Source organism: Lacerta agilis, chromosome 1 (assembly GCF_009819535.1).
Source record: "Lacerta agilis isolate rLacAgi1 chromosome 1, rLacAgi1.pri, whole genome shotgun sequence".
NCBI lineage: Eukaryota > Metazoa > Chordata > Lepidosauria > Squamata > Lacertidae > Lacerta > Lacerta agilis.
The window spans coordinates 64988154-65015688 of NC_046312.1; the positions used below are offsets into that span (position 1 = coordinate 64988154).

The following is a 27535-nucleotide window of genomic DNA, read 5'->3' on the forward strand; positions in this document are numbered from 1 at the left end:
GGAAAATTCTGGCTCTCTTTAAATCAGTGGCAAAGCTTCGATTCAAGGTCAGAATATTATCTTGGACCCCTACTAAAGACATGTTTCTGCAAACAGACAATACATTACTACAGACCCTTGAACCTGCAGAGAACTGCATTCAAATGGCATTCCATGTGGGAGCAAGGTTCTGACATGAGATAAGGTATGTTTGTGGGACTAAGACCTTAATATGCACTTTCTATTTATTATTTTGCTGTATGTTCATGTCTAACTTACACAAATGTATCTTTATTCCTTTGTATCTTGCTAATGAATTGTCAAATAAAATGGACCAAAAGCTCTTGGACAGTAGTAGTTGAAAAGCATAAACCTTTGGTCTGTCATTATTTATACATGCACTTTCTCATAATTTCGGAAAATAAAACTATTCAGCTGAACCCACAGTTAGTTGAACCAAGTTATTGAGGTGGGCGGCGGGGGGGGGGGATAAGTATGAAAAATTAGTTTTGACTAAGTTCCTATTCAACTCAGTGGGGATAGGTTCAACTAACTTAGGCATGACTTCATCATTGTGCTAATGTCTTAATTCAAGCAGGGCAAGCATTTTGGCTTGCCAGATGAAACAATCTTCCCTCTCCACCCCCTGTGAGCTGTTCTGAAGAGTCTCCTGCCCCCCTCTCCAAGCCAATGTTGATGGACATGGAAGGAGAGGAGAGGGGTGAAGTCTCATTGTGCAAGTGGAAGTTCACTGATGAGACTCACTGGTTGAATCCCACCTTTAGTCTGGATCCATCCTACTATATTTAGTCAGTAAAGAATGAGACTCTTAATCTCAGGGTCTCTGGTTTGAGCCCCACATTGAGCAAAAGATTTCTGCATTGCAGTGACTAGATGATCCTTGTGGTCCCAACTCTGCAAGTCTATGATTCTAATGAAGTATTTATGTTAACCTGGAAACGCAAGAAAAAACATGGGGGGGGGAGAGCAGGGATAACTCTGAGAGGGCAAGCTCCCCCTGTAACATGTTCAAATGCTGTGAAGAAAACACCAAGTGCATGGTTTTCCATTTAACAGTTGCAGTTCAAGTTGTGGCCCCCTACCAGGGGTGAAAATGGTGCTCTGCTAGTCACAATGACAAATATGTATCTGTTTGTGACCAGTCTAGTCTCAGCTGTTTAAGTTTATTGCAATGACACCATGAGTAGAACTAAGAGACAACAATGGAATTTTTTTACTGAGCACAATGTCGGTAATTATTTGCAATGCATAACAGCACATTCTGTCATTATATTTTGATGAGTTAACTGGGGGGTTTTGCGTAGGCAGAGAGAGGCGGCCTATCTACAGTGTCTATCCTACTCCCTCCTTATTGACCTAGCCATATTTTGATTTGGTATCAAGATATGAGTTTGGCCCAAACCATGCCACTTTTTTGGCTTAAACAAAACAAGATATAAAGGATAAGAATAAGAAACATCTCAACAGTCCTGCCATTAGAGGTCATTATTAGAGCTGAAAAAATAAACGTAATCTTTCAAGGACTTTGCTCCCATAGTGATATTATCTTCAGGCAGAACAGACAGATGATTAAGCTTTTCAAACAAAGCAGGAGCCCTAAAGACAAAGTCACAAGACCCATTTTTAGCTGGCTTAGTCTGCTAGCGTGTGGACTAGCAGTGCTAGCATGTGGAGAAATCTTTTAAGAGTTTCACAGGACACTTTTGGATGAGAGCTCATTGTAGGATCAGTGTTACTTATGCACACAAGTTATTCTCAGCATCCATACAGTATAAATAAAAATGCCAGCTAGTGTCCCGTCCCCCCAATTGGATAACTAAAAATAACCTCTTTGACATCTGCTGTCACTGCTGGTGTGGCTGTTTCTTAGCATATTATTTTTGTTGAGCAGCTTGCCACCAGTGTGGTGGTGTTTCAGTGGGTGGCCTCCATGGCTGTGCTCCAAATTCCATTTGCTTCTCAGCTGAGCACAACCTACCCATTTTGTTTCTGGTGACACAAGCAGGCTACCTAAAGTTGCTGGTGGTTGAACCTTTGACCTTTTGCATGCAAAGCATGTATTCTACCATGAAGGTAAGCTCCCTACCAGATATATGCTCTGCCCTTCCAAGTAACCATGCATTGAACTGGACTACAAATCAGAAATCAATTATGGCAGTAGTAGGCGTGGCAGTTATGTGGAACTAAGCTTTGACCTAAGGGCCCCCAGATGTTGCTGGACTACAAGTTCCATCAGCCTCAGGCTGATGGGAACTAGAATCCAACATCTCTAGGTTCACAACTTGCAAAACCCCTGACATAAGGCCAGGGGCATCTTGCCCATAGAGGCAAGTGGTGCGGGGCGCCAAGTTCTGGAGAGCACCAGGGAAGAGGCGGAGGCTGGACGCGGCGCCTCCCGGCATCAGCTCGCTGCCCTTGCTGTAACAGCACTGTGCCCAGAACCTCCGCCTCTTCCCTGCCGGAGCTGCCCTCCAGCCACTGCCCGCCTCCTCCAGCCCCACAAAGCTGCTGGCACTGCCGTAAAAAGGAAGGCAACTCTGGGAAGCGGGGGGGGGGGGCGCCAGAGGGATCTTTGCACCACAGCGCTGGATATACTTAAGATGGCCCAGCATAAGGCGTTAAGGACTTGCCCAAGAAGAGGAACTTGTTGAGCTCACACCCAGGGCTGATATTATTATTAAGGCCAACTAGATAGCCACCTATGGCACAGACCTCAGAAGGAGCACAGTACTGACTTTTGATGGGCACAGTTTTTGTTATATCTTATAAATTTCTGATTTTTTTTAATTTTGAAGAATTTTGTTGTTTATGAAGTAATTAGATTAGAATTAACTTGTGGGCTGCAGAAGTGATGTGGGTTTTCAACAAGTTTTGATAGATGCTACTGAGATTGCAAAGGAACTAGAAATACTACCAAACTTTTGAGAAAGAACAAGTTAGAAAGAGGAGAAAGAAACAGCAGTTTAAATTTGTGGCCCAAGAAAAGGTACTGCAAGATCCGAAGCAGATATCCAAAGTAGGTTTCTGCTATGCTGTCTCACGACATGACCATAACAGTACATCTTCAATTGATTTTTTTGTTGTTGATACTGTATATATCACAGAGTAAGCCAAATAGGGAATTAAAGTGTGGTGGCTGTTTACTCTGTGAACAGCTACCACACTTTAATTCCCTATTTCGCTTACTCTGTGATATATACAGTAACAACAACAAAAATAAACGGAAGATGTACTGATGGCCTGCAAGAATTTGAAGAAATCACTGCTCAATGGAAACAAAGATATGGATGCTGAAGATCTGTGCTGTGGACCTGTACAGCAATAGCTTGAAACTTTCAGAGTCTATGCTGCTACAAGGAGCACTTCTCTTCATACTACAGGTACAACAAAAACTCCTGGATAATGTGCTTAACGTTTCTAAACAGTTTTGGATTTGAGAAAGATAATCAAAACTTGCTGTTTCACCGATTCTTGCAATTTACAACAAACTTAGCAGTTTCAACTGTTGCGCTTTTCATTTCTTTTTCCCTGCAAGGTATCTGTTTCTGAAAACTGAAGTTAGCAAATATGTTTTTTGGGTTGGGGAGGTGATGTGCCAGTAGTTTGCCTTGCCTAAGGCGCCAAATAGCCCGGCCCCGGTCATGCTTACACCAAACACGGCCCGAGCGCGTTAATAATAATAATAATAATAATTATTATTATTATTATTATTTATATCCCGCCCATCTGGCTGGGTTTCCCCAGCCACTCTGGGCGGCTTCCAGCAAAATATGAAAATACAATAAAATGAAATAAATGAAAGAAGCGCCGTCACAATCCTCCTCTGATGCCCAGTGGACTCTTCTCGGGGGACGACTGTCCACTTGAGCAGATTCGGGAAAAGGACGGGAGGAAGGAGGAGGAGGAGAGACATCGCTGCTACCAGAGGAGCGGGGCGAGAGAAGAGAGCACCGAGGGGCGACGATGCCGCCGCTGCAGCCGCCGCTTCCTCAGAACGCAGCAGGCGCCTGCAAGAAGAGCCGGACGCCGCGGAGCAGCCAACCCGCGCCCACCTTCCCGCACCTCGGAGACAAGCCGCCCGCAACAACAGCAGCCCTCACGCGGTAAGCGAGCTTCGCGCTCTCCATCCGTTTCTCCCTCCCACCCTGCTGCCAGGCGACGCCTCGCGAGATTTCCGCGCCTACCTCCCGCGAGAGCAGGGGCAAACGGCCGGCCGGGGCCTAGTAGCAGCGGCAGTAGCCGGCGAGAGGCGGTTGCGGCGGCGACGAAGGGGAAGCGCGGCGCGGCTGGAGGAGCCCCGGCGTCGTGGGGCGCAGCAGGTGAGGGAAGTGGGAGGGCGGCGGGAGCCCCTTTAAGCTCCCCCTCCCGGGACTTGGTTGGGGGAGATTGGGAGCGTCCAGAGAAGCGAGGGAGGGTCGGGAAGACGGTGGTCGGCAGGCAGAAGCAGGACGGCGGCGGCGGCGGCGGCCACCGCTTGTTTTCTCCCACAGAAGCGAGTCTGGGCCGGGGAAGCGTCGCGGTGGCGGGCAGGTGGGCGCTGCTCGTCTGTGCTGGCGGAGGGTGAGTGGCAGTTACCAGGGAGGTCTATAAAATGAGGAGGGGCAGCTGTTGTTGGGAAGCCGGGTACGTTTGGTGGTGGGTGCCGTGTGGTATTAAGATACGTTTGTGTATGTACACGCGCATACCTGACTCTGTGTGTGTGTATGCGTGACGCGCATCAGATGCGCGTGTATCTGCGTCTACCTGACAAGTGCGGCAAGACAGGTTTCTCTAGGAGGGGGATATCTGTTTTAAAACCCATGTGGACCACAAATAGTTGCGAGGAAGGAAGGGCGGGATTGAGGTGGTTATTATTATTATTATTATTATTATTATTATTATTAATTTATTTATAAGCTGTTTACGGCGTCGTTCATGGTGATTCCCAGTTCCCAGTGCCCTCCTCCCTCTCCTGGTGATCTTACCGTTTTCACCGACGGACTTGTTGGGCGCATGGCTGCTCCTACAGAAGTGCCTTGTCACGGGTAGCTCGCCTTTGCCCCCTTCTTTTCCACATCCTCCCCTTCTGGAAAGGTGTTGGGGGGCATATTTGGGAAAGCCCGGGATGAGGAGGTGGAGAGGTTGTGTTGCGGGGCGGAGAGGGTGAGTTTTAAGAACACGGTACTCAAAAAAGTTGGACTGTTTTGAATTTTTTAACGCAAAACATAGATTTATGGGAAAAGTTGCCTTGTAATTTTCCCAATATACGTGCTTCTAAAGAGACCAGGCTTAAAATATTTCTAATGTTTACTTGGGAAGATAAGGGATGTTGTTTGTGCCACAAATCATTTACAGTGTCGTTTGTAGTTTGTTTGTTTTTAGAGTTGGCTACCAGTACAGGAGAATGCAGTTGGGTCCAGTAATTCCATTATCCCCATATCTGTCACATCACTCGTTTCAGACTTTTATTTATTCTTTGATCCTTGTGTCATTCATGTAACTCAGTTGGTGCCACTGTTTTTTATTAGTATTGTATTTCAGTATTTTGAAAAATATTTTCTAACAATACTTTTGATGTCATGCCACATACCTTCTTTGTAAATTGTTGTTGTTGGCATCGGTCTTGTGACAAAAATTAAATTCCAACAGATGATACTTCGCCAGTTTCTATATTTTGGAAAGGAGTTATTGGTTCACATAACATGGTAAACCAAACCTTGGCTTAGCTGACACACTGCACTGACCTAAGGACTAGGAAGGAACAAAGTGGTTACAATTTCCTCTTCAGTAGCCTACACATTCCTGCTAAGCTGTGGTTTGGCTTGTGTGTGAATGTGGCTGTTTTGTCAGTCCTTTTATTTTTGCAGTGTTAAAAGTTTTAAACCATAGATACTTAAGACATGTAAAATGTTTGAGTACTCTTCTTATATAGTAAAACATTTGGATATATTAATGGACTTGTTAAAATATATACATACCGGTACTTAACTTCGATTTGTGTTTAGGCTGTACACTTCTTGGAAAACAATAGAAAGACCCTCACTAGTCATATTTTGATTTCAGTGGGTCTGGTCTGAGTACAACTAATATTGGATATCACCATTGACACCATTAATATTTTAAAAAATGTTATTCTTGTTTAAATTAAGCCTCTTTAAATCTGTGTGGTGCTTCAGTGAGACACCATGTATCTTTTGTAGTATAAACATCCCATTTTATTGTAAAAGAGTTAGCACTTATGATCCTGGAATTTTACACAACAGGCATTTATGTTTTCTTCATCTGCTCTGCTTTTTCAAAACCTACGACTTCATTATTTTCCTTTCACAGAATATTTGCAACTACTAAACTAGTATGTTTGGATCATTCTGTTTTATATCTTTTGCCTTACTTTGGGAGATGTTCCATCACAATTTTTCATTAAATTATCTCCAGCCTCCTCCAGTAATTCCCCCTTCATCATAGTAATGTAGAACAGTATTCTGGCTTTGGTAAGTAAAAGGAGAAACTTAAATCCGGACAGAAACAGGAATATATTTATGAGAGCATTTTAATTATGTAAATATCAGTAGCAAGAATGTGATTCTTAGAGGCATTGGGCATAAAGGCAAAATGTTCATAATTAATTCTTAAAAATACATGCTGCTATGAATTATTATTATTTATTAGATTTGTTAGTCACTTTAGGTTGCCTAGGGCAACCTAAAACAACATACAGACAAACAAGCAAGACAATAAACCCCACATAGATACAATAAAACCAAGAGGAAAATTAAATACAGTGGAACCCCTGGTTACACATGTGATCCAATCCGGGTCGCCGTGCGTAATCCAGGCGTGCGTAACTTGAACGCACTAAAAAAACACCCAGAAGTCATGTGATTTGAGTGCTTCTGTGCTTGTGCAAAGTGCGCAGAAGCGTCCGGTGCGCTCCAGAAAACACTTCCAGGGGGCGGGAGTGCATATCTTGAATGTACGCAACACGGAGCGTACGCAACATGAGGTATGACTGTACATAAAAAAATCCCACCCACTTCTAAAAGGTCACAAATAGTTAAAGTCTGGTTACAGAGGAAAGTTTTTGCTTGGTGCCAATAGATATGTAGTGAAGGTGCCAGGTGAGCCTCACTGGGGAGAACATTCCATAAACAAGGGAGGCGCCACAAAAAAGCCCACAGAAAAGTTGCCCCCCTCCAGACCTCTTGTAGAGGGGGCACATGAAGAAGGGCCTTAGATTATGATTGCAGGGTCCAGGACAGTTCATATGAGGAGAGGCAGTCCTTAAGGTATTGCCAGAAGTTTGAATTGGGCTCAAACGTTAACTGACAGCCAATGCAGTTGATCTAGGACTGTCACCATATGCTCAAACCATCTTGCCCTAGTGAGCATCCTGGATGCTGAAGTTTCTGAACCATCTTCAGAGGCAGCCCCATGTATAATGTATTGCAGTAATCTAACCTTGAGGTTACCAGAGCATAGCCGACAGAAGGTAGGCTATCCCTGTCTAGATAGGGGTACAGCTAGGGCACCAGCCACAACTGATGGAAGGTGCTTTGTGCCACCAAGGCCACCTGAGCCTCAAGTGATAGCTATGGATCCAGAAATACGCCCCAATAATCTTAGCAGGTGCCACAATATTGGTAATGCAACACATTTTGGCTGCTCAGATCTTTAAAGAATGCCTGTAATTTATTATGTATTTATAACCTGCTTTTCAATAACCATCATAAAGTGACTTACAAAATGGAACCAACGCGATATAGTTTAAAACCATTTAAAACGTCTTCATCATAACATAAAAAGATCTTTGAAAATTAGCTGTTCCAGGAATGCAACAGTTAAAAAGAGTTTGGATATGATATCCCACTTTATCACTACCCTATGGAGTCTGAAAGCAGCTAACAATCTCCTTTCCCTTCCTCCCCCACAACAAACACTCTGTGAGGTGGCTGGGGCTGAGAGACTTCAAAGAAGTGTGACTAGCCCAAGGTCACCCAGCAGCTGCATGTGGAGGAGCGGAGACGCGAACCCGGTTCACCAGATTAAGAGTCTACCGCTCTTAACCACTAAACCACACTGGCTCTCAGTTAAAGATATATTATAGTTTTAACAATGGTTGTTTAGTTCTTTATTATTGTTGAATGTTTTAAATGACATTTTAATTAAATTGCAAGCTGCTCTGTGCTTCCGTTTGTGAGGAAAGTTGGGATAGATAAGAAAGTAAATAAACATTACTAAAAGCCAGCACATAACCTCAACAAATACTTAAATACACAAAACCAAACCACAGTATCACTTTCGCAGCTCAGTTTATATTAATCACCAAAGGCCTTGGAAAACAAATGTGTCTTCCAGGCTCACTTAAAAGGGATGTCATGCTGTTAAACATGGTGAAAACATTTGGGGGGGGGGTTGGGTCAAAGTTGTTGAGTTTTTTCAGGGAGGAGGTAAAATGTTAAGCTTTTTTTTAGGGAAGTCACAGTTGTTCAGCTTCTTTGGGGGGAGCCAATGATCTACCAGTGATCTACTGCAGATGTCCAGTGATCTACCGGTAGATCACAATCTACCTGTTGGACATGCCTGATCTATTTAGTACCATGGGACAGGGAGGGTGATGACATGTAAGAAGAAACAAGAAAGAGAGAATGTGAAGGTAAATGGGGAGGATATATTTGAAGATGAGGACAGATGAAAAGGAAAGTGGAAGAAGAGTCGGGTAACTAACTCAAGATTTGCTGGGATACAAGAGTTTGAATTTGGCAGTTTTTAGTCTTTCCCAGTTGAGCCAGGTAGATTTTTATTTATTATTTATTAAATTGTTATATCTTTATCCAAAGATCTCAGGGCGGTTCACAGCATAAAATACAAGATATAAACACAAAATACATAATAAGGACAAGAACAAAACAAACCAAACCAATAACCCACAAACACATTTAAAAGGATCATCATCCAAAGGCTTTGTTGAAGAGGAACTTTTACCTGGCGCCTCAAGGTGTATAATGAAGGTGCCAGCCAAGCCTCCCACAGGGAGCCACTGCAAAAAAGGCCCGTTCTTGTGTTGTGGTAGAGGCACACAAAGATGGCCCCCAATTGTGATTGCAGGGTCCGGGTCAGTTCATATGGGGAGGGGTGGTCCTTGAGGTATTTTGGTCCTGAGGCATTTAAGGCTTTATAGGTCAAAACCAGCACTTTGAATTCGCCCTGGAAACTAGTTGGCAGCCTGTGCAATTGGGCCAGGATCAGTGTAATGTGCTCATACCATCTTGCCCTGGCAGGTAGCCTGGCCATCAAATTCTTCACCTGCTGAAGTTTCTGAACCATTTTCAGAGGCAGTCATATGTAAAATGAATTGCAGTAATCTAACCTAGAGGTTACCAGCACATAGACAACAGTAGTTAGGCTGATCTCACCCTGGCTTAGTTTGTGGTTTGGGCAGTGCAATTTATGCTGATGTAAGACCCCAAAAGGAGCATTCCAGAGTGTGGTAGAATGGGGCAAGGAGAAACTTATACCTATTGTAAACTTTTACCTTGGTCATATTGTGTGACTTTGGGCTCAGTACTCAGAACTGACCCCCACACTTTCCTGCCAGTTCAGGTGGCAGTAGCCCCACCAGAGCCTGAATGGAATTGGAATAGCAGCAAGTTCTGCCACCATTGATTATGCTAGTGCAAATTACACCACCTTTCTACAGTAAAGAGGAGGAGGATTATATTTATATCCCGCCTTTTCATACCAGGACGCAAACCGCTTACAAATTAGAACAAGACAGATAAAATTCAAAAAACTAAAAACATATAAAAATAATCATTAAAAATAATTAAACTCAAGTAGAATGAAAACTATATAAAAACCAAATCTGTTAAATTACAAGTGATAAAACATAAAAACAGCACAGCACTATTAAGCACTATTAAAGCCCTTTCCTTAAAAAAAAAATATAAAGTGGAATAAAGCATTGTTGCTTTGTTAATGCCCCATATCTTTCAGGTATTGTCCCTTCACTTGTTACATAGAAGGAGCCCAGAGTTTAGTGGTTAGCACACGATCTGGTTCAAAATTCATTTATTTATCTACACAGTGGTGCTATCCATGTCTGTGATGGTGTACTTTACAGAGTTTTATAATGAAAATACAAGCCGCTATCAGTTCCTTGGGGAAAATATAAATGTAGCCCTGGGGAAGATAAAGAAAAGAGTTTGTGTCTTGATAATAAGAATCCAGGCAGGGAGGGAGAAGACTGAGGAGGATCTTCCTCCATTGGAAAAGTTGTACAAAGATCTAACCTATAAGAGCATTGATATAGAAAAGTGTTGCAGAAGCCTAAAGCATAGAGGGAATCCAGGGGGAGGATTGTCCCAGTTCTCAATGTCGCTGATGCTGTCCTTGATAAAGCTGACGGACTCCTTTATCCCATGACATTAGAATATTGTATGTAATATTAGCAAAACCAATTTCAGGAAAACTCAAATTGTATAGGGAAGTTGTAAGATAGTTTAAAGCAGTTTCAGCTCCTTGCATATTGTTTAATTGTAAGGTTCAACACAGTCAGCAAAATGGACCAACTAAAGTGGAGTGACCAGGAATAAACAACTCAGCAAAATGGACAAGTCAGCAAAATGGACCAACTAAAGTGGAGTGACCAGGAATAACCTATCCACACCTATTAGCCAATCACCCATTCCCACCACCCTTCTGAGTAATACCCTTCCCCACTCTCTCACTATATATAAGGGTCTGGTGACTTCTGTTTCAGTGTATCTGAAGAAGTGTGCATGCACACGAAAGCTCACACCAAGAACAAACTTAGTTGGTCTCTAAGGTGCTACTGGAAGGATTTTTTTATTTTTTGTTTCGTTTTGACTATGGCAGACCAACACGGCTACCTACCTGTAACAGGAATAAACAGTCAGCTTCAGTAGCCTGGAGGCAAGGGAAATGAAAACCTTGCTTAAAATGGCCCTGAAAACAGATATTAGATAATGTCAGAGATGGTTACAGTTTCTGAAAGCTGTGGCATTTGCTAGTGTTTGGATTTACATCTGAGCTAATTAGAAATCTGGTAAGGTGAAGCTGTGAAATGAGATCATGTCAGTAGCCTGATCAGTAGTACCCATATTTAAATACAGTGCTCTTTGAGCCAGAAGCATAAGGCCTTCTGCCTAAAATTTGCACCTCTGCTCCTTCACATGATCACACTTCTGATCCAGTTGATTGTCTCGTTATTGGATTGATTTGATCTTAAATGTAACACGTTGCTTCTCAGTCTATTAATGGTTCATATAATATGATGGGTATGTAATATGACAAATATAACTTATGTATTTTTTAGGTTATTCAAAACACTTCACAGATTATTCAAATATACTTTACAATAACACTGTAAAATCAGTGAGTGTCATTCCCATATTGCAGAGATGGGACTGAAACTGAGAATAGGAACTTGCCTTAGGCCACCTTGGGAATTCAAGCAAGTGAGGTTTGAACAATGGTCTTTCCACTTCACAGCTTCCATGTCTAATGATATTTGCTGAGTCTCATCTGGTGGTTAGCATTTATTGAGATTAATTGTATAAATTATAAATTGAAATGAAAAGAATTAATATTTTAATGAAGCCTTTATCATGACATTTCTCCCTAACCACACTCATCTATTTAGAGTATAATAGCAGAGACCCAGTATACATATATTAACGAACTACATTCTTTTTTCAAGTCAAACTGGAAATCAGGGCTATATATTTGTGATTCAAATACTGCCTGACAGGTAGAAACAACAGTTATTAAAGGTAAAGGGACCCCTGACCATTAGGTCCAGTCATGTCTGACTCTGGGGTTGCGGCACTCATCTCGTGTTACTGGCCAAGGGAGCCGGCGTACAGCTTCCGGGTCATGTGGCCAGCATGACTAAGCCGCTTCTGGCGAACCAGAGCAGCGCACGGAAACGCCATTTACCTTCCCGCCAGAGTGGTACCTATTTATCTACTTGCACTTTGACGTGCTTTCGAACTGCTAGGTGGGCAGGAGCTGGGACTGAGCAACAGGAGCTCACCCCGCCGCGGGGATTCGAACCGCCGACCTTCTGATCAGCAAGCCCTAGGCTCTGTGGTTTAACCCACAGTGCCACCCGTGTCAACAGTTATACTCCTGTATAAATCTGCCCTCTTATGGTAGCTTCAGCAGAGAGACCTTACCAAAAATGGCTTTCAGTATTATTACATGTACTATGAATTTGAGTCCTGGTTTGACGGCTAATGGGTTCACATCTCTAAAAGCGCATGACTGACCTTCCCTCCCTCTGCATATTCCTTTTCTCATAGGTAAATTCCTTCTCCCAGAGCAGCCTTTGAATGTCTGCTTAAGCCAGAAGGCAAAGTATGGAAGTGGCATTTGACTGGTCAAAACAACAAAGAGTCGACCCTTGGTCAGTTGAAGGGTCACATACTTAAGTACTTAAAATGGTAATTTATCAGCATCAAACTGAAGTCACTATGCTAATTACAAAGTTTTGTTCTTAGAAGCATAATGCATTTAGATTGGCAGATGCCTCTAGTACATTATTGATTTCACATATTACCACAACATGGTCAAATAATAAGTAGCTGACCGTCCAGATAACAATATTTTACTGGTCAGATGACAGCCTCTCCAAATCATGCAGACTACCAGTTAGTTTTATTTCTGTCAAAGCCACATAGGACCTGTTTGCTCTGTTTTTCTTACCTACCTTCATGTTCAGTCACAGCACTGAGTGAGTGGATGATTTCCTATTTTTCTTGGGATTTTTGCTTCCCTCAATCTTCTCCTGCCCTCTATAGTCTTGATTCTTTTAAGTCTTGGATAATTTTGCATCGCTCAGAGCTTCATTGTACATTATATATTATCTTGTAGACCAAAGAAGCAGATTGTTGGTGAATTCAGTAACTGCTTGTTACATTTGGTTTGGCTTTGAAATACTTCATATGGTTTTTTTCTTTAATAGCTCCGATGATTACACTGTCTAAAGAAACTTCATTCCCCTCCCCGCCTCTGTTCACTTGTGCAAACAGGTGATGATTTTTATGGGGATGGAAACTAGGACTATGCTGAGATTCAAAGTGTTTTTATCAGAATATATACTACTAGTGGGGAGTGCCCAGCACTGCCCAGAAATACAAACAAACAAACAAAATCTGCTTTTTAAATAGATAGTGTAATTTGCAAATTTTGGGGCTGCGTTTACACACATGTACACATGCACCGACCTGGCTGTGGAGCACCTGATCTAGTACCTACTGGTAATTGGGTTTTTTTGGGGGGAGGGGCAAGCGTGATGTTGAGCCAACAAGTCATGGGTTATGATCCTGGTTTTTCAATAAACCAGTTTAATCTAAGCAAGCCTGAACCAGGATATTATCTCCATGCATATGGAAATCTAGGCTGTTGAAGAGAAATGCTGTGAATACTCAAAAGCTAATACATGCTAATTATTGTTCAGGATTCAAAGAACTTGACCCTTGTCAGATGAACTGAAGGGGGCTTTTGCCTTCTTTCAGACAATGAACTGAACAGGTTTCATGGCAAAGCATAAATTCAAAACATAGATTGGATTAGGTGAGGGGAGGTGCCAGCCATTCAAAGGAAATGGTGAAAACTTCCAGTGTTATAGCATAAGTGGGAGGCTATGAGGCCACATTTTGTTATCTGTCAAAGACAGATATTCTTGAGTCATGCATTAAAGAACCTAGAGTTTCTTGCTTAAACTGTTGATGTATGTGCAGTTAAGCTTTTTTGTATGTACTATTAAAAGGTAATTAAAGAGGCTGCTATCAATGTTCCGTGTCGGAAAACATTCATGTGCATAATTAAAACTGACTTCCCATAGTGGAAATGTTTCTATACCATTGCCAAGTTCAGGTTTGTTTGTTTCTAAAAGTCTTGTTATGTTGACTGTGTGTGTGCATGTGAGTAAATAGCAAAATGCTTCTAATTTTGGTTTTTTATTATAAATGGCATTTTAAAGGTCAATGCTGCTCTTTTAATGTAGGTTATGAGTGCTGGCTGTATGCTTTTCAGAGCAGTAGTGTGAGGAAACTTGGAGTGGAATGGCAGGACGGCCTCATCCTTATGACAGTAACTCCAGTGATCCAGAGAATTGTGATCGAAAATTGCATAGTAGACCCCGTAAACTTTGTAAGCATTCAAGGTAGGTAGCACATATGCTATATAGCATTTCAAAACTTTAATCCAAATTGATTCTGAAAAACTTGAAAAGTTTGATGCTCTCAGTAACAGATGATAAACATCATTCTGAGTGAATGTATCATTTTTATGTATCTTTATTGAGCTTGTTAATCACTTCTCACTTCTGCCAGCTGTAGCCATCTGAGAATGTGTAAAATACAGAGTTCAGTTGACCAATTATTGATTATGTCATCTAAAACTTACCAAAAAAACCTACCTGGGTAGAAAGATGTTAAATGAAACAAGTACGCCACTAGGTATAAATTATACACATCTAAGGCAATATATATGGTCAAATGAATTATCTGAATAACCTTTGTCCTGTCAGCAACACTATTTGACATACTTGTCTAACTACAGATTTTTTTTTCCTACTATAACTTGACTCTTACTGTGCTGAACAAAAATTTGATAGCAGAAATTATTGCTTTGCAGCTTACATTGCCATAATAAAAATGTTAAGCAAATTAATACCTGGCATCTTTGCATGTAATACCTTTAAATTTAGAAGTTCATACACATTCATTGTACTTCAAAATGATCCTCGATGGGTATTGAAGTATCCATTGCAGAGATGGAAAAAGAGGTCTAGAATGTTACTGACAGTAGGTATCAGTTCAGTGGAAAAATCTGTAAATACAGTTTATGGTGCCTTATATAAGCCCTGCAAACTTGCTACTTTAGCACTAAAAATATGCTGTTGCTTTAAGACTGTTAACAGGATACCTTAGAAGCTATTGTGCTTATATGCTGCCTAGATTAAGGTTACCAGATGTCCCCGTTTCCCGGGGACAGTCCCCGGATTTACAAATCAGTCCCCATACAAAATCCATTCAAGTTGAAAAGTGTCCCTGGATTCATTGGAAAAAAATCTGGTAACCTTAGCCTAGATGGCCTTGGTCAGCTGGTGTATATTGGTAGAGCTGACTGTGAATCATCTAAGAAAAAAATGGCGAGCAGGCATATTCTAGGAAGCTGCTTTCCAATTTGGAAATTTGCTGTTTCTGGAAAAATCCACTCGGTCCTGGGTATTTTCCAGAAGTGACATAAAGCCCAATTTCAGCAGGCTTTCACTAGATGGGGATATGTTGGGTCAGCTGGAATAGCTTGTTTGCTTAATATGCATTGGCACTGCAAAAAAATGTTGTTACTTACTCTGAGCCTAGGACACCAGGCTTGGTTCAAAAGACTAAACTGCAAGCAGCAAATTCTGTTGTAACATATTATGCAAGTAATAAAATGAAAATAAAATTGGATTATATGAATAAAAGTAATTGGCAACTAGCTTTGTTATCAAATTTCTATACCACCTTTCATTGAAGGATCACAGGGCGGTTTACAATATAAAACACAAAAATGCATGACTTTAGTGTTAAAAGTGTACATTTGGAGAAAACGTTTAGAACAGAGAACATGGGTCATTATGCTGTGTTTATTTTTTGGAATATTGTGGAAAATCTCACAACAAAATTGTTTTCAAGCATTTTAAGATCTCAAAAAACAAACGAACGCACAAACAAACATTTGTTACCAAAGTTGAGTACAGAGACATCAGAAATAGCAAGTACTCTACTGCAAAACTATGGCATGCTCCCCTTCTAGGCTCAGGGTATGAGAACAATTGTTTGATTACACCAAAAGTCTTGAAAAGGGCAGACAGATAAGCAGAGTGCAAAAATTGACTATGCCATGGCAGAAGAACATTTGTGGAAGCTGTTTGCTAGAGAATTAAATACTGGATCAATCTTGTATTATTTTTGCAACTCACAAGCAAAATAATCTTAACATTTGGGGTCATGAGACACTTTACAGATGAGCATAATTTATTATGAGGGGCTTCCATCTACTTGCTGGAGTTAGAAAGAGCTAAATATTTGTTTGCTTTGATATTTTCTTGCATTTTTGAGTTATGAAGAGCTCTGCTGAATCAGACCAAAGGCCCATCCAGTCGAGCATTCTGTTCAGTGGCCAACCAGCTGTCTGTGGAAGCCCACAAGCAAGTCTTGTCCCCTCAAATCAGTGGCCTAGATCTTGGTTTGTAATTGTATAACTGAGAAACATTGAACTCTAATTCTGGTTAGAGCAGTTACAGTGGCTCTTGCTTATTTTGCACAGGCAGTTTCTTAACCTGAGTTATCTTGACTGTTGCCTTTCTCTCCTATGTCTCTAAACAAGGTGGCTTTTATTAAATATCTTTAAATATCCAAGAAAACCATATGATCCCAAATGAAGCTCTTTGATAGTTTGTGTTGCTTTGAATGACTATAAAATCAGGCATGAAAGATGTGTGACAATAAACCTTTCCCCTTGATTTGTTAGTTTATTGAAATCTGACAAGCTGGCAGGACTAGAAATAGCTTCACAGATGGCATTTGGCAATATACCAAGCAGCTCTTCTCTTATGCGTTCCTTACACTGTCCATCAACTATGTTAGCCAATGGCTGCTCAGAGATGAGGAAATGGTAAGCATGAATTCAGCTTACAGGAGGCTGTGAGGTCAGACGTCAGTACTGCACTGCACGGCTGAGTCAGTGGCTGTGAGAAAATGAATTGAATTAATATCTAGGGGGCTTGCGTTTCTGAGCACTTAATGGACTGAATAGCTGTAACAGGATTGTTACCCTTGAGGGTGAGAGAAAAAGAGGATGCTAGAAAGTAAGGCAGGCTAATGGTGCAGAGGAGTACTGAGAGGAGGATGGAAATAGCAAATATGCTGAACTTAGCAAGTAATGCCAGAGGATGCTGAGCTGGCTTCCAAATCTACCGCCTGGAAGGGAGCGGATTTTCTTTGTACTTTGGTCTCGATATTTTCCCCATGTTTTTGTGTTTCTTCCTTGTTCTACGCCAAAAGCAGGTGCGTAACCATTAATAATCTGAACAGCATTTAGCAGGAGCTGGAATGCAAAGGAGACTAACTGTCCTTTGTGTAGTCTGATCTCTTTAAATGTCTGATATGACAAAGAGCAAATGTGTGTGCGCATGATCTTTTGTCTAAAGGAAAGACTGTAATATAAACAGAAATGTTATTGTTGGGGTGTTAAGATGCATTTATTTAGCTTAATTTAAGAGGAGTTGGAAGTTTGCAGATCTACTCAAATGCAGTTTCTTAGAAGGGGCTATTTTCAAGTTTGGTTGACTAGCTTTTTTAGTGCAAGACAGAATATTCTTTTATTATTGTTTGAAAGATTCATAGACAAAAGTTTTTGTAGGTGTAATATTTATTTGAAATGTACTCTATCACTTAATCAGGAAGATAAAAAGATTTGGTTAGTAAGTCTGAACGTGTTGGCATATATATATATATTTAAACTACACTAAAATCTGAGTTTTCTCATTGTTAGTCCCTACACACTTTTTTTAAAAAAACTATGAATATTGAACATGCTTCTTAAATATGAAGTTTTAACATGTTGCTTTGCAGCTCCTAGAGTTGTACTGTATATACTATAAATGCTTATGGCTGATAAAATAGTTGCTTTCATTTTTGTTGACTTGAATTTTTTTTGTATTTGCATCATTTATTGCATCATTTTATTTTAATGCATTTTTAGTGTACTATTTTTGTAGAAAAGAGCATCCTATGAAGTTGTTTAAAATATGGGAAGTTAATGGTTTCATACACAAAATAGCTGATAGAAATGAATGGGTTGTTTTTCTTAAGACTAGTTTGGATTAGTTCAAATCTAAGACTACTATATAGAGGCTTCTTAAAGTTACATGTATGGTATGTGCTCTGTGCACATCAATATGTTTGTGTGAAGTGACTTGCAACAAACAGTTGCTTTATGTGGTTTGCTGTTGTAGGAAGACAAATAGTGTGGAGTCATCCATTCATGTTGCAAGCTACTACATGAGAATGCCTGGGTGATTTTGTGTGATGATGTTTTGAGTTTCCAAATGAGGGTTTATGTCCCCTTCAAATTACCAGGTTTGGGCAGTAATCTGTATTCTAGCTGCACATGTGTTAAAGTTCTGTGGCTATTTTTTTTTTGCCTGAGGGCCACATTTATTGATCAACATCTGATTGCTGCATGCCAGTGGTGGGTGTGCCCCCGCCCCGTACATATATCAACAGACACACAGCAAAATGATCATTCTGCTAACTGGGAAGTGGGTGATTTGCATCTCCAGTATGAAACTGTGAGCCCCTCCCCCGGGTTGTGCCTATTCCAATTCCAATTTTTCTTTTGGCTACTTGCACTAAAATGGTTGGGGCTGTGGAAAGGGCAAAAAAACTGCTTGGGGGACTGAGTCACGCCCCCCTAACTGGGGGGTTACCTACCCCTACATTACAGTAAAAGGTAAAGGACCCCTGGACAGTTAAGTCCAGTCAAAGGTGAATATGGGGTTGCCGCGCTCATCTCGCTTTCAGGCCGAGGGAGCCGGTGTTTGTCCACAGACAGCTTTCTGGGTCATGTGGCCAGCATGACTAAATTGCTTCTGGCACAACAGAACACTATGATGGAAACCAGAGTGCACAAAAATGCCGTTTACCTTCCCATCACAGTGGTACCTAATTATCTACTTGCACTGGTGTGTTTTCGAACTGCTAGGTAGGCAGGAGCTAGGACAGAGCAACAGGAGCTCACCCTGTTGTGTGGATTCGAACTGCCAACCTTCTGATCAGCAAGCCCAAGAGGCTCAGTGGTTTAGACCACAGTGCCACCCGCATCCCTTATATTACATTACAGTGCAAGTCTACAAAGAACTGTGCTAGCTCCTCTAAGTAACTTGTAATTTAATTGATATTTAGCAAACAAAGACTAAAATATGTCATGTTATTTTTTTAAAAGAATATTTTTTCTGTTTTTTCATAATACAAGCAAACAGTAGCAAATAAGAATAACCCAAATGGAGGTATACAAAATCTCAAATACAAGTTAATCTGTTGATATAGCAGTTTTTGTTATTTGAGTAATGAGTTGTCAGTGGTCTTGAAGTTGAGTGTGAGGTGTTCACAAATGATAGGAAGCTCAACCTGTATCAGCAAAGTCACTTTTTTTTGGTTTTCTGTCGTAAGTTTTTCTGCTTGTGCAATTTACCAGACATTGCAATGTCAACAGCTAAGAGTAAAGCCAATTCCAGTTTTCCAGTGTCTACCTATTATTAATTTAAATGTATAAATATATCATTTTTCCAATAGCCAAAGGAAATTGAACTGAAATATTTGATGTGGGGGTAAATAATCAATTACTGGTAAGTGCACTTACCTAGTTTAATGTTAACATTCAACAAGTTCCAATGTTTCACCTGGAAATTTATTTTTATTAAAATGTTTTTAAAACATTTGATTTCATTCTTAGTCATGGCACTTGAATAATGTACTCAGTGTTTTTTAGATGTTAAGAAAACAAATGAAGGCACAGAGACCTGTTAATGCACCAATCAGTATCAGAAGCACAGTTTTTGGTGACATGAAAGAGAGCCTTTTCCGTGGCTGCTCCTATATTGTGGAATTCCAAACTAAGTTTAGAATGGCTCCCTCTTTGTTATCTTTCCCATGGCAGCCTAAGACATTCCTCTTCAGACAGGCCTTTGGAAACTAAGGTGCAGACAGTGCTGATCACTGGGTTGCTGTCAGGGCAAATTGTATCTTAATTGTTGGTTGCAAATACGTTGCAATGTATTTTATTATTGCTTTTAACTAGTTTCCTGTTAGTATTCTATATTTTAGTATTAATGTGTATAATGTTGTAGGCTGCCTTGAACCCCAGCTTGGGAGAAAGGTGGGGTATAAATATATTAAATAAATCATTTCAATATCGCTGAATAGCTTCCTAGGAGTAGTCACCTGGAAAGCTAAGTACAGTGGTGCCTCGCAAGACGAAAATAATTCGTTCTGCGAGTGCTGTCGTATAGCAAATTTTTCGTCTTGCGAAGCACCAACAGGAGCATAGCGGTTTGACGGGAAAAAAATTTGTCTTGTGAGGCAAGCCCATAGGAAAATTTGTCTTGCGAGACAGCCTTTCGCTAGCGAATGCCTTTCGTCTAGCGAGGCATTCGTCTAGCGGGGCACCACTGTACAATTTAGATTTTAATGATTCCGTGTTCATTCCAGTTTAGCTAAGTACAATTTAGATTTTAGATTTTAATGATTCCGTGTTCATTCCAGTTTGTCCAATTTGATTTGTCACTGATTAATTTTTAGAAATGCATTGTTTCATTAAATTAAACATTTTCCATAGAAAAAAAGTAGTGGAAAATTTCCACTCCACTTGCACGTATCTAGTAAGTAAGTAAGTACAGAGTTGCGCATTGTATAAAGCAGTGCATTCAAGTCTAGAACTTCCTCAGGATGTGACCAGTATTCACAGGCTGCTCCATGGAAACATAGCTGCAAGCACTCAGAAAACCTCATTGTGTTGAGCTTTAGAAATGAGAAATCATTGATGGCATCCAGTACTGTGCAAGTGCAGGCGAGCTCATGTAGGGGGAATTCCCTGTGATTTCCTGTCCACTGCTGTGCCCCAAGGCCTGCACCGAGGGAATTGCACTGGCAAGGGACAAGTGTGGAAAATTGGGTGAAAGCAGCTTGCCTGAGAGCTGTCTCCATGCAGTTTTACAGAATTGCAGCACCCTGTCCCACATCCCATGATTTCTTGTGGGTCTCTGGTCCACAGGAAAAAGTTTTAAGGAGTAGAAAGTATGCGAGGGGGGGGGGCTCCCTTATCTCTGCACAGCACTGCATGAGTTTCACTTGAAGTCTCAGAATGGTTCCTCCTTTGGCACACAGGGATAGCCTTTGAAGTGGCAAGTTTCTGCTCATCCTCAATACTCTCTTAGTCCTTGCTGCCAACTCTCAGTGCATACAAACTTCTTTGATTTAAACTTCAATTTATGCTATTGTTTCATTGTTGTTTGCCTATATTTTTTTGAGTATAAATTTCTGAAACAAATGTTTGCTGTGATTTTCATCTGGAAACATATGCTTATATTCTTTGTAGAGGAAATAGAGAATATTAGTAATATAAAATGGGAGTAAAATATGTTTTAAAATTAGTTTAGATTTTCCTCCTCAAAATACATGTCTCAGTAGCTTGACAAAGAGTTTAGGGATTTTAAAATCTTTTTTTTTACTGTGGCTCAGAATAAAATTCTCTCTATTCTAGAGTTTCAGGCTGCCTAAGGAAGTGGATTATTGTGAGTCATCTGCAATACTTCCTGTTGCACCTGTTTACAGTAGATAATTTCCAGGTTTTAATATGCATGAGCTTGGCTTGTTTTTGAAAACAGCCAAAGAGAATAGTATTTTATTCTGTGGGTTGTGTAGACTTTCTCTGGGGCAGGACAGACCTTTAGGGGACAAAACAAAAACTTAAGTCTAATTGTAGATGCAAAATTATGACTTAGACTTTTATGAAATTTTACTTCCTTTAGCTAACGTATGTGTCACGTTGCGTTGTGTTTCCTGCTTTCTTATTTCCCATTCTAGAGTTGGAGATCTCTATCTTTCACTAATTTTCACTCTTTATCTTAAGCTGCTTATAGATTTGGAAAATGACTTTCAGAAAAGCAGCTTAGCATGCAGTGAAGGGATGGACAGTAATAATAAATACAGCACAGTGTAGTGCCAGCTTTTTTCTCCATCAGTAAACTACTTTGGGCACACACTTGAATGATCTAGGTAACTGCTCTTTCTCTCCCCTCATATCTTGCAGAAGTTTTGAGAGGTTTTTCAATATGCATAGGGGGGGGGTGTTTCTCCCTCCTGTGTTTTCAACTGGGCATAAGGTGCATTCATCCTGTGGTGGTTTTGTGTGAGCTGTCTGTCACTCTGAGGCCTGCTTCACACTTTATGGAACAGGAGGGTTCTTGTATTTCTCCAGCTTGCTGATGTGTCTTCTTATTGGCAATGGTAAAGGGAGCGGTGAGGATGCTGTCATATGAGCGCCATGGTTCCTTTTGTTTCTTCCAGTGTGCAAACATGTAAAACATTCCAGAAATAACCTAGTTGAAATATTGTGGTAACGTGGGAGCTTGTCTTTCCTGTAATATGAAAAGTGTCCCTTTGATGCCATTTGTTAGTTATGTTCTGCTGAAGTCAAGAAGGGGTTTTCTCCCACCTAAGATCTTGAAGGCGTGTCTCCCTTTCCTTTTTGGCATAAAGGACCATCACAGTTAGAGAGAGGGTTTGCGATGTGTTAGTCATAACATGCAACTAATAAATATATAGGCTTTGCTTCATGCTTGAGATCTGAGATGATAAGAAATTTCTCCCTCATCAGGTTAGCTAATTCCTCTTAGTCTTTTGTTGTACTATATGGGCTGATTTCTTAGGTCTTTTGGATATGTGGGGTAGTATACCTCCTTAGTGGGTAATCTGCTCGTTGTCTGGTTTCCGTCAGCCAGTGTGTGGAGGATCTAGTCTTAGAGGCTGGACTTTCTGACACTGCAGTTCATCCTTGATAGATGAAGACATAATTCTGTGGAACGCAAATACTTTTTGCTTGTCACATTTAATCTTAGACCTGTTTCATCCATGCAGCAATCTATGTGAGGCAAAGGAAGCTACCGCATATACCCGAGTATAAGCCGACGCGAATATAAACCGAGGCACCTAATTTTCCCACAAAAACCCGGGAAAGCTTATTGACTCGAGTATAAGCCGGTTCACCTTTGCCGCTGTGGAGGAGAAGGAGGAACGAGCAGCCAGAAAGCAGCCCTTTGGGCTGCTCCTTCCTCTTCCTCCTTTGCCAAGTTTGCATTTATGCGAGCAGTTCAGGAATGGAACAAGCTGCCTGGGGAGAGTAAAGAACCGCTGTTCTTGTACGCTTCTTAAGGAATGGTTAACTGGGGAGAGCGGGTGGCGGCACGAGCAGAGAGAAAGGGCTTCTTTCTCGCTGCCCCCACCGCCCGCCTCACTCAAGTATAAACCGAGGGCAGCTTTTTCAGCACAAAAAATGTGCTGAAAAACTAGGCTTATACTCAAGTATATACAGTATTTGTGTGAGTGGCTTACATTGAAGTTCAGGCACATTTTAACCACATCATCATTTCCTCCACACACATCTCTCCCTCCACCCAGTCATTTTTAATTGGGGTGGAATCCCCCATCATATCAGGCCTCTTTTCTGATCCAGTGCTATGGGACAGAATGTAAATGAACTTCACCAACCAGTTTTCAGTCCTCTTCTGCCTGTATAAAGACAGGACCTTGCTCCCAGAGGTACACATGTTTTGAGGCAATATAATGGGACAGTTGAAACGGTCAGTTAGCCACCTGTTGCTCTCCTGTTGATAACTTGTATATAAAAATCAAGACCATTTATATTGACCTTTTCTCCTACTTGTGGGCTTCTGTAGGCATTTGGTGACACCATGGGACTGTTGAATTGAGGAGACCTTTGGTCTGCTTGGCTCTTCTTGTGATCTTATTTGGGGAGGGGGATAATGATAAATCAAGGCAATTATATCTATTTAAAATGGCAACAAAAAGCTGATTTAAATAGATTTAAAACAGGTTTCACATTTCTTAAGAGAGAGGAATTTATTGCAAATCTGACCACTAAATTGCATTATATTACAAATAAGATTATGTACAGTGTTTCATTCTTACAAGCAGACTTTGCACCAGGACAGTTTCTGTCCTGTTTTGAACAAGCTTGACTACATTTGCCTACAGCGCTATTGTTCATCCAATTTAATATGCATTCTATTAAAAAGCAATTCTGCATTAGAAGTAGACTGGATTGGTGGTTTTTAAATTTGACTGCTCAGATTTTAGAGAAGAGGCTAGGGTCAATCAGTGTGTATGATGTCAAATCACTGTTAATTTTCTTTAAAGGTAAGACACCTCTTCTGCAAAAAGGAAGGAGCTATATTAGCTGTGTGAATATCTACAAATTAGTGGTACCTGCTTTGAAGCTTTTGGAAATGGTCCAAGGCTCCAAGCATGCAAATAACCAGGGAGAGATTGTTTGATCTGCTGCTGATGTCACAATTGCTTCAAGGGAGAATGGAGCCAAGGGCTGTGGCACAAGTATGTGTCTTGGGAGTCACATAGACTTCCTTCCCCACTTGCATGTAGAAGAGGTTGTGGAACTAGAGTGCAGATGTGGCATTTCTCTGGTTCCCCTTGTAATTAATTTTTCAGCTGACCTTTAAAACTTATTAATTGTACTAATTATAAATATTAATGTTGCGGTATCCTTTCTGTCAAACTATTTCAAAAAGTTTGAGGGTTTTTTAAAATAGGAATAATTCGAATAATATTTATCTCAATTTTGTTTTACTTCTGTGTCAGTATCTTAAATTCACATTTTGTTTCAAAGGCATTTTACATATTCTTAGTATATTGCACATTGTGAATATACTTTTCAGTGTGCTCCAATGAATGGTCCATAGGATCTTCTATAGACAGGGTATTGCAAACTGTAATAAAGAGGTGAGCAACATAATGATTCTGCCAGGGTGGACTTCCTAATTTTTTCAGAAATAGAACTTGATGTTAGGATGCCACTGAGGTTAGGAAATAATTTCAGCTAATGAAAGATTGGAAATAGACTTGTTAATTATTGATATTCCAGTGTATAGTATAGATTGCTTTGTAAATCTTAATATGACAACTGTAAACTAAACATAAACATTTGTCTTTCTAGTTCTTCTTCTCGTGTTGCTAAAGGAGATTGTAGCAAAATGAGTCTCCAGGGTGCTAGTGGTGGGCATGAAAGGTCACGAGACCGACGTAGATCAAGTGATAGATCACGTGACTCCTCCCATGAAAGGCTCGAGTCTCAGCTCACCCCGTGTATCAGAAATGTGACTTCACCAACAAGACAGCATCAAGGCGGTATGTAAGGAGAGAACTGCACCTTAAGTCTTTTTTTAAGTGTACTTTTTAGTAACAATATAAATCTTGACATTGCATTATGTATGAGTGGATCCTTACATTTCCTGAAGACATATGTGTTTGTCTTCTTAACTGAGGTTAAACCTAGGGTTATTTCACACATGTGATGCAAATGTAAAAACTGCATTGGCCAGTATGTTCATTGGCATTACAGAAGTCCATCCTCCACTTTATTTCCACACCAGTAGTTAGCTGTGAACATAAATAGCGCAACAGAGGCCCAGAGGCTATTTATTTAAGCTTCATATATGAAAAACATCCTCACTAATTTGTTCTGTGTTCATATGCAACACTTGGATCAAAAGTATGTGAAATCCCAACCCCAATTAGGTTATACTGTCATTGCCTTCATTGAATGATATGATAATGGAAAGCACTAAAACAATTAAATAGATTTAGTAACAGTTGTTTTATATTGTGAACCGCCCTGAGACCTGTGGGTGTAGGGTGTTATACAAAGAAGAAGAAAAAGAATTATCAGGGGATAGTAATCAACCATTGTAGAGTTGGAAGCGATCTTGAGGATCATCTAGTCCAACTTCCTGCAATGCAGGAATCTCAACCAAAATATCCACATCAGATAGCCATCTAACCTTTGTTTTAAAACCTCCAATGAAGGAGAGTCCACCACCTTCCGAGGGAGTCTGTTCCACTGTTGAACACTTCTTACTGTCAGAAGTTTTTTCTGATGTTTAGTTGGAATCTCCTTTCTTGTAACCTGAAGTGATTGGTTTGAGTCCTACCCTCCAGAGCGAGAGAAAACAAGCATGTTCCCTCTTCCATGTGGCAGCCCTTAAGATACTTGAAGATGGCTATGCTACCTCCTCAGTCTCCCCTTATTCAGGCTAAACATACCCACCTCAAGTACTGCACACCCTTTGCACTTTTTAAGTGAACATACTTTTGATTTGCACTTTTGTAAAGGGAGGTGATCTTATTTGCCTATCACAGTGAACCAGGTTTTCTGGTCTGTTGTGGTTTACCATGAGCATGCAGCATGCTGATGTGCACAGCCCAGTCTCTTCTCACCTCTTTCCTTCCCTGGCACAAAAAGAAATGAACCGGGAAACTTATCACAGTGTCTGAACCTGAGATCTTAGCTTGTTCCCTACCAAGTTAGGATTCATAAGCCAACAGCAAACTATGGTTGATTATCCCAAGTTTTGAATGTAAGATGTGACTATTCCTTCCTCCCCTGTATGTATAGGTTTGCACATACCTAGGACTAGAGATAACTGAAGCTTGTTTCAGAAAAAGTTGTGTGTGTGGAATACCTCTCCATTCATACAACTTGTCCCCTCCCCAAGTGTTCTGTCCCAGCAGTCTTTGGGAAGGGAAACAGATCACCCACTTCCACTCTTAACCTCAGGAGTTCCTATACTCTGGCAGCGATGATGACTGCTAATCTTCTCTTCCTATGTCCATGGACAAGTGCACAGAGAACCTTTCCGCTGCTGCTCAGAACAATGAGATTCCTTTCTGTGCAGCTGTCACCCATGTAACGATAAGCAGAGCGAAGGTTAGGAGACCTTCCCCCTTTGTCGTCCTTTACACCACAAGTTCACACCCTGCTGCCACTGTACCTAATGTCTAAGATCCATGTGGTTTAATCAGTGCAGTGGCAGCTCTGCTTGTTGGGTCACAGTGGTAGCTGCCCCCTGTGAGAATGTACATTCTGATAGTGTAGAATATTTGGACAGTGCAACACCATTTACAATATTTTAAATATATATATATATTTTGCAGAACGTGAGAAAGATCATAGCTCATCTCGTCCAAGCAGCCCTCGACTTCAGAAAACCTCTCCAAATGGTTCCAGCAGTAGTATTGGGAACAGTAGAAACAGCAGCCAGTCAAGTTCAGACGGAAATTGCAAGAATGCTGGTGAAATGGTTTTTGTATACGAGAATGCAAAAGAGGGAGCTCGGAACATAAGGACTTCTGAGAGAGTAACGCTCATTGTGGACAACACTCGATTTGTTGTAGATCCTTCTGTTTTTACCGCACAGCCAAATACAATGTTGGGCAGGTCAGCATTTCTTTTTACTGCATACACATAAACTGTACTCCCTGAATTGCTGCTCAGAACAAATGTTTGGCTTGTTCAATATTTTTCTTTGTTTAAACATTTTTATTTATTTAAACAAGGATGTACACTTTGGTAACACAAAAGAACAGGAAAAAACAACAGAATGAATGAAAACTAAAATTAAATGTACACAAAGTACAGATTTGGGTTGTTTTATTTACTTTCCCCATAAAAAACAGTAATTATTTTGATGTTGGAGGGCAGTAACATTGTTTTTTAAAGGTTTTATTTATAAATATCAAGGCACTGTAATAAAAATATGATATTCTTAAAGCTAAAAGATTATTAAGAATTCCAAATTGTAGCATATTTCATAGGACTCATTTAAATATTTTTATCATGAAATAAATTGTTCAATTTATTCAATTTTTTATGCTTCAGTTTTACAGCT

The 27535-nt window shown here is 40.6% G+C and overlaps 1 protein-coding gene across 7 annotated transcripts in view; it reads left to right on the forward strand.

Moving 5' to 3' along the window:
* Window positions 1-4224: 4224 nt before the first annotated feature.
* Window positions 4225-27535, forward strand: part of BTBD10 (BTB domain containing 10) — a 30986-nt gene continuing 7675 nt past the window's right edge. Inside the window, exons 1-5 of one of the 7 annotated variants that reach the window (XM_033152098.1) lie at window positions 4225-4319; window positions 14009-14167; window positions 16525-16668; window positions 24805-24995; window positions 26802-27084. In XM_033152098.1, coding sequence (XP_033007989.1) covers window positions 14067-14167; window positions 16525-16668; window positions 24805-24995; window positions 26802-27084 — 719 coding nt within the window. In that variant the 5' untranslated portion in view covers window positions 4225-4319; window positions 14009-14066. Of the gene's footprint in view, window positions 4320-6418; window positions 6471-14008; window positions 14168-16524; window positions 16669-16728; window positions 17061-24149; window positions 24284-24804; window positions 24996-26801; window positions 27085-27535 lie in introns of those variants that run through there. The other 6 variants (XM_033152116.1, XM_033152108.1, XM_033152134.1 and 3 more) reach the window with 6 other exon arrangements.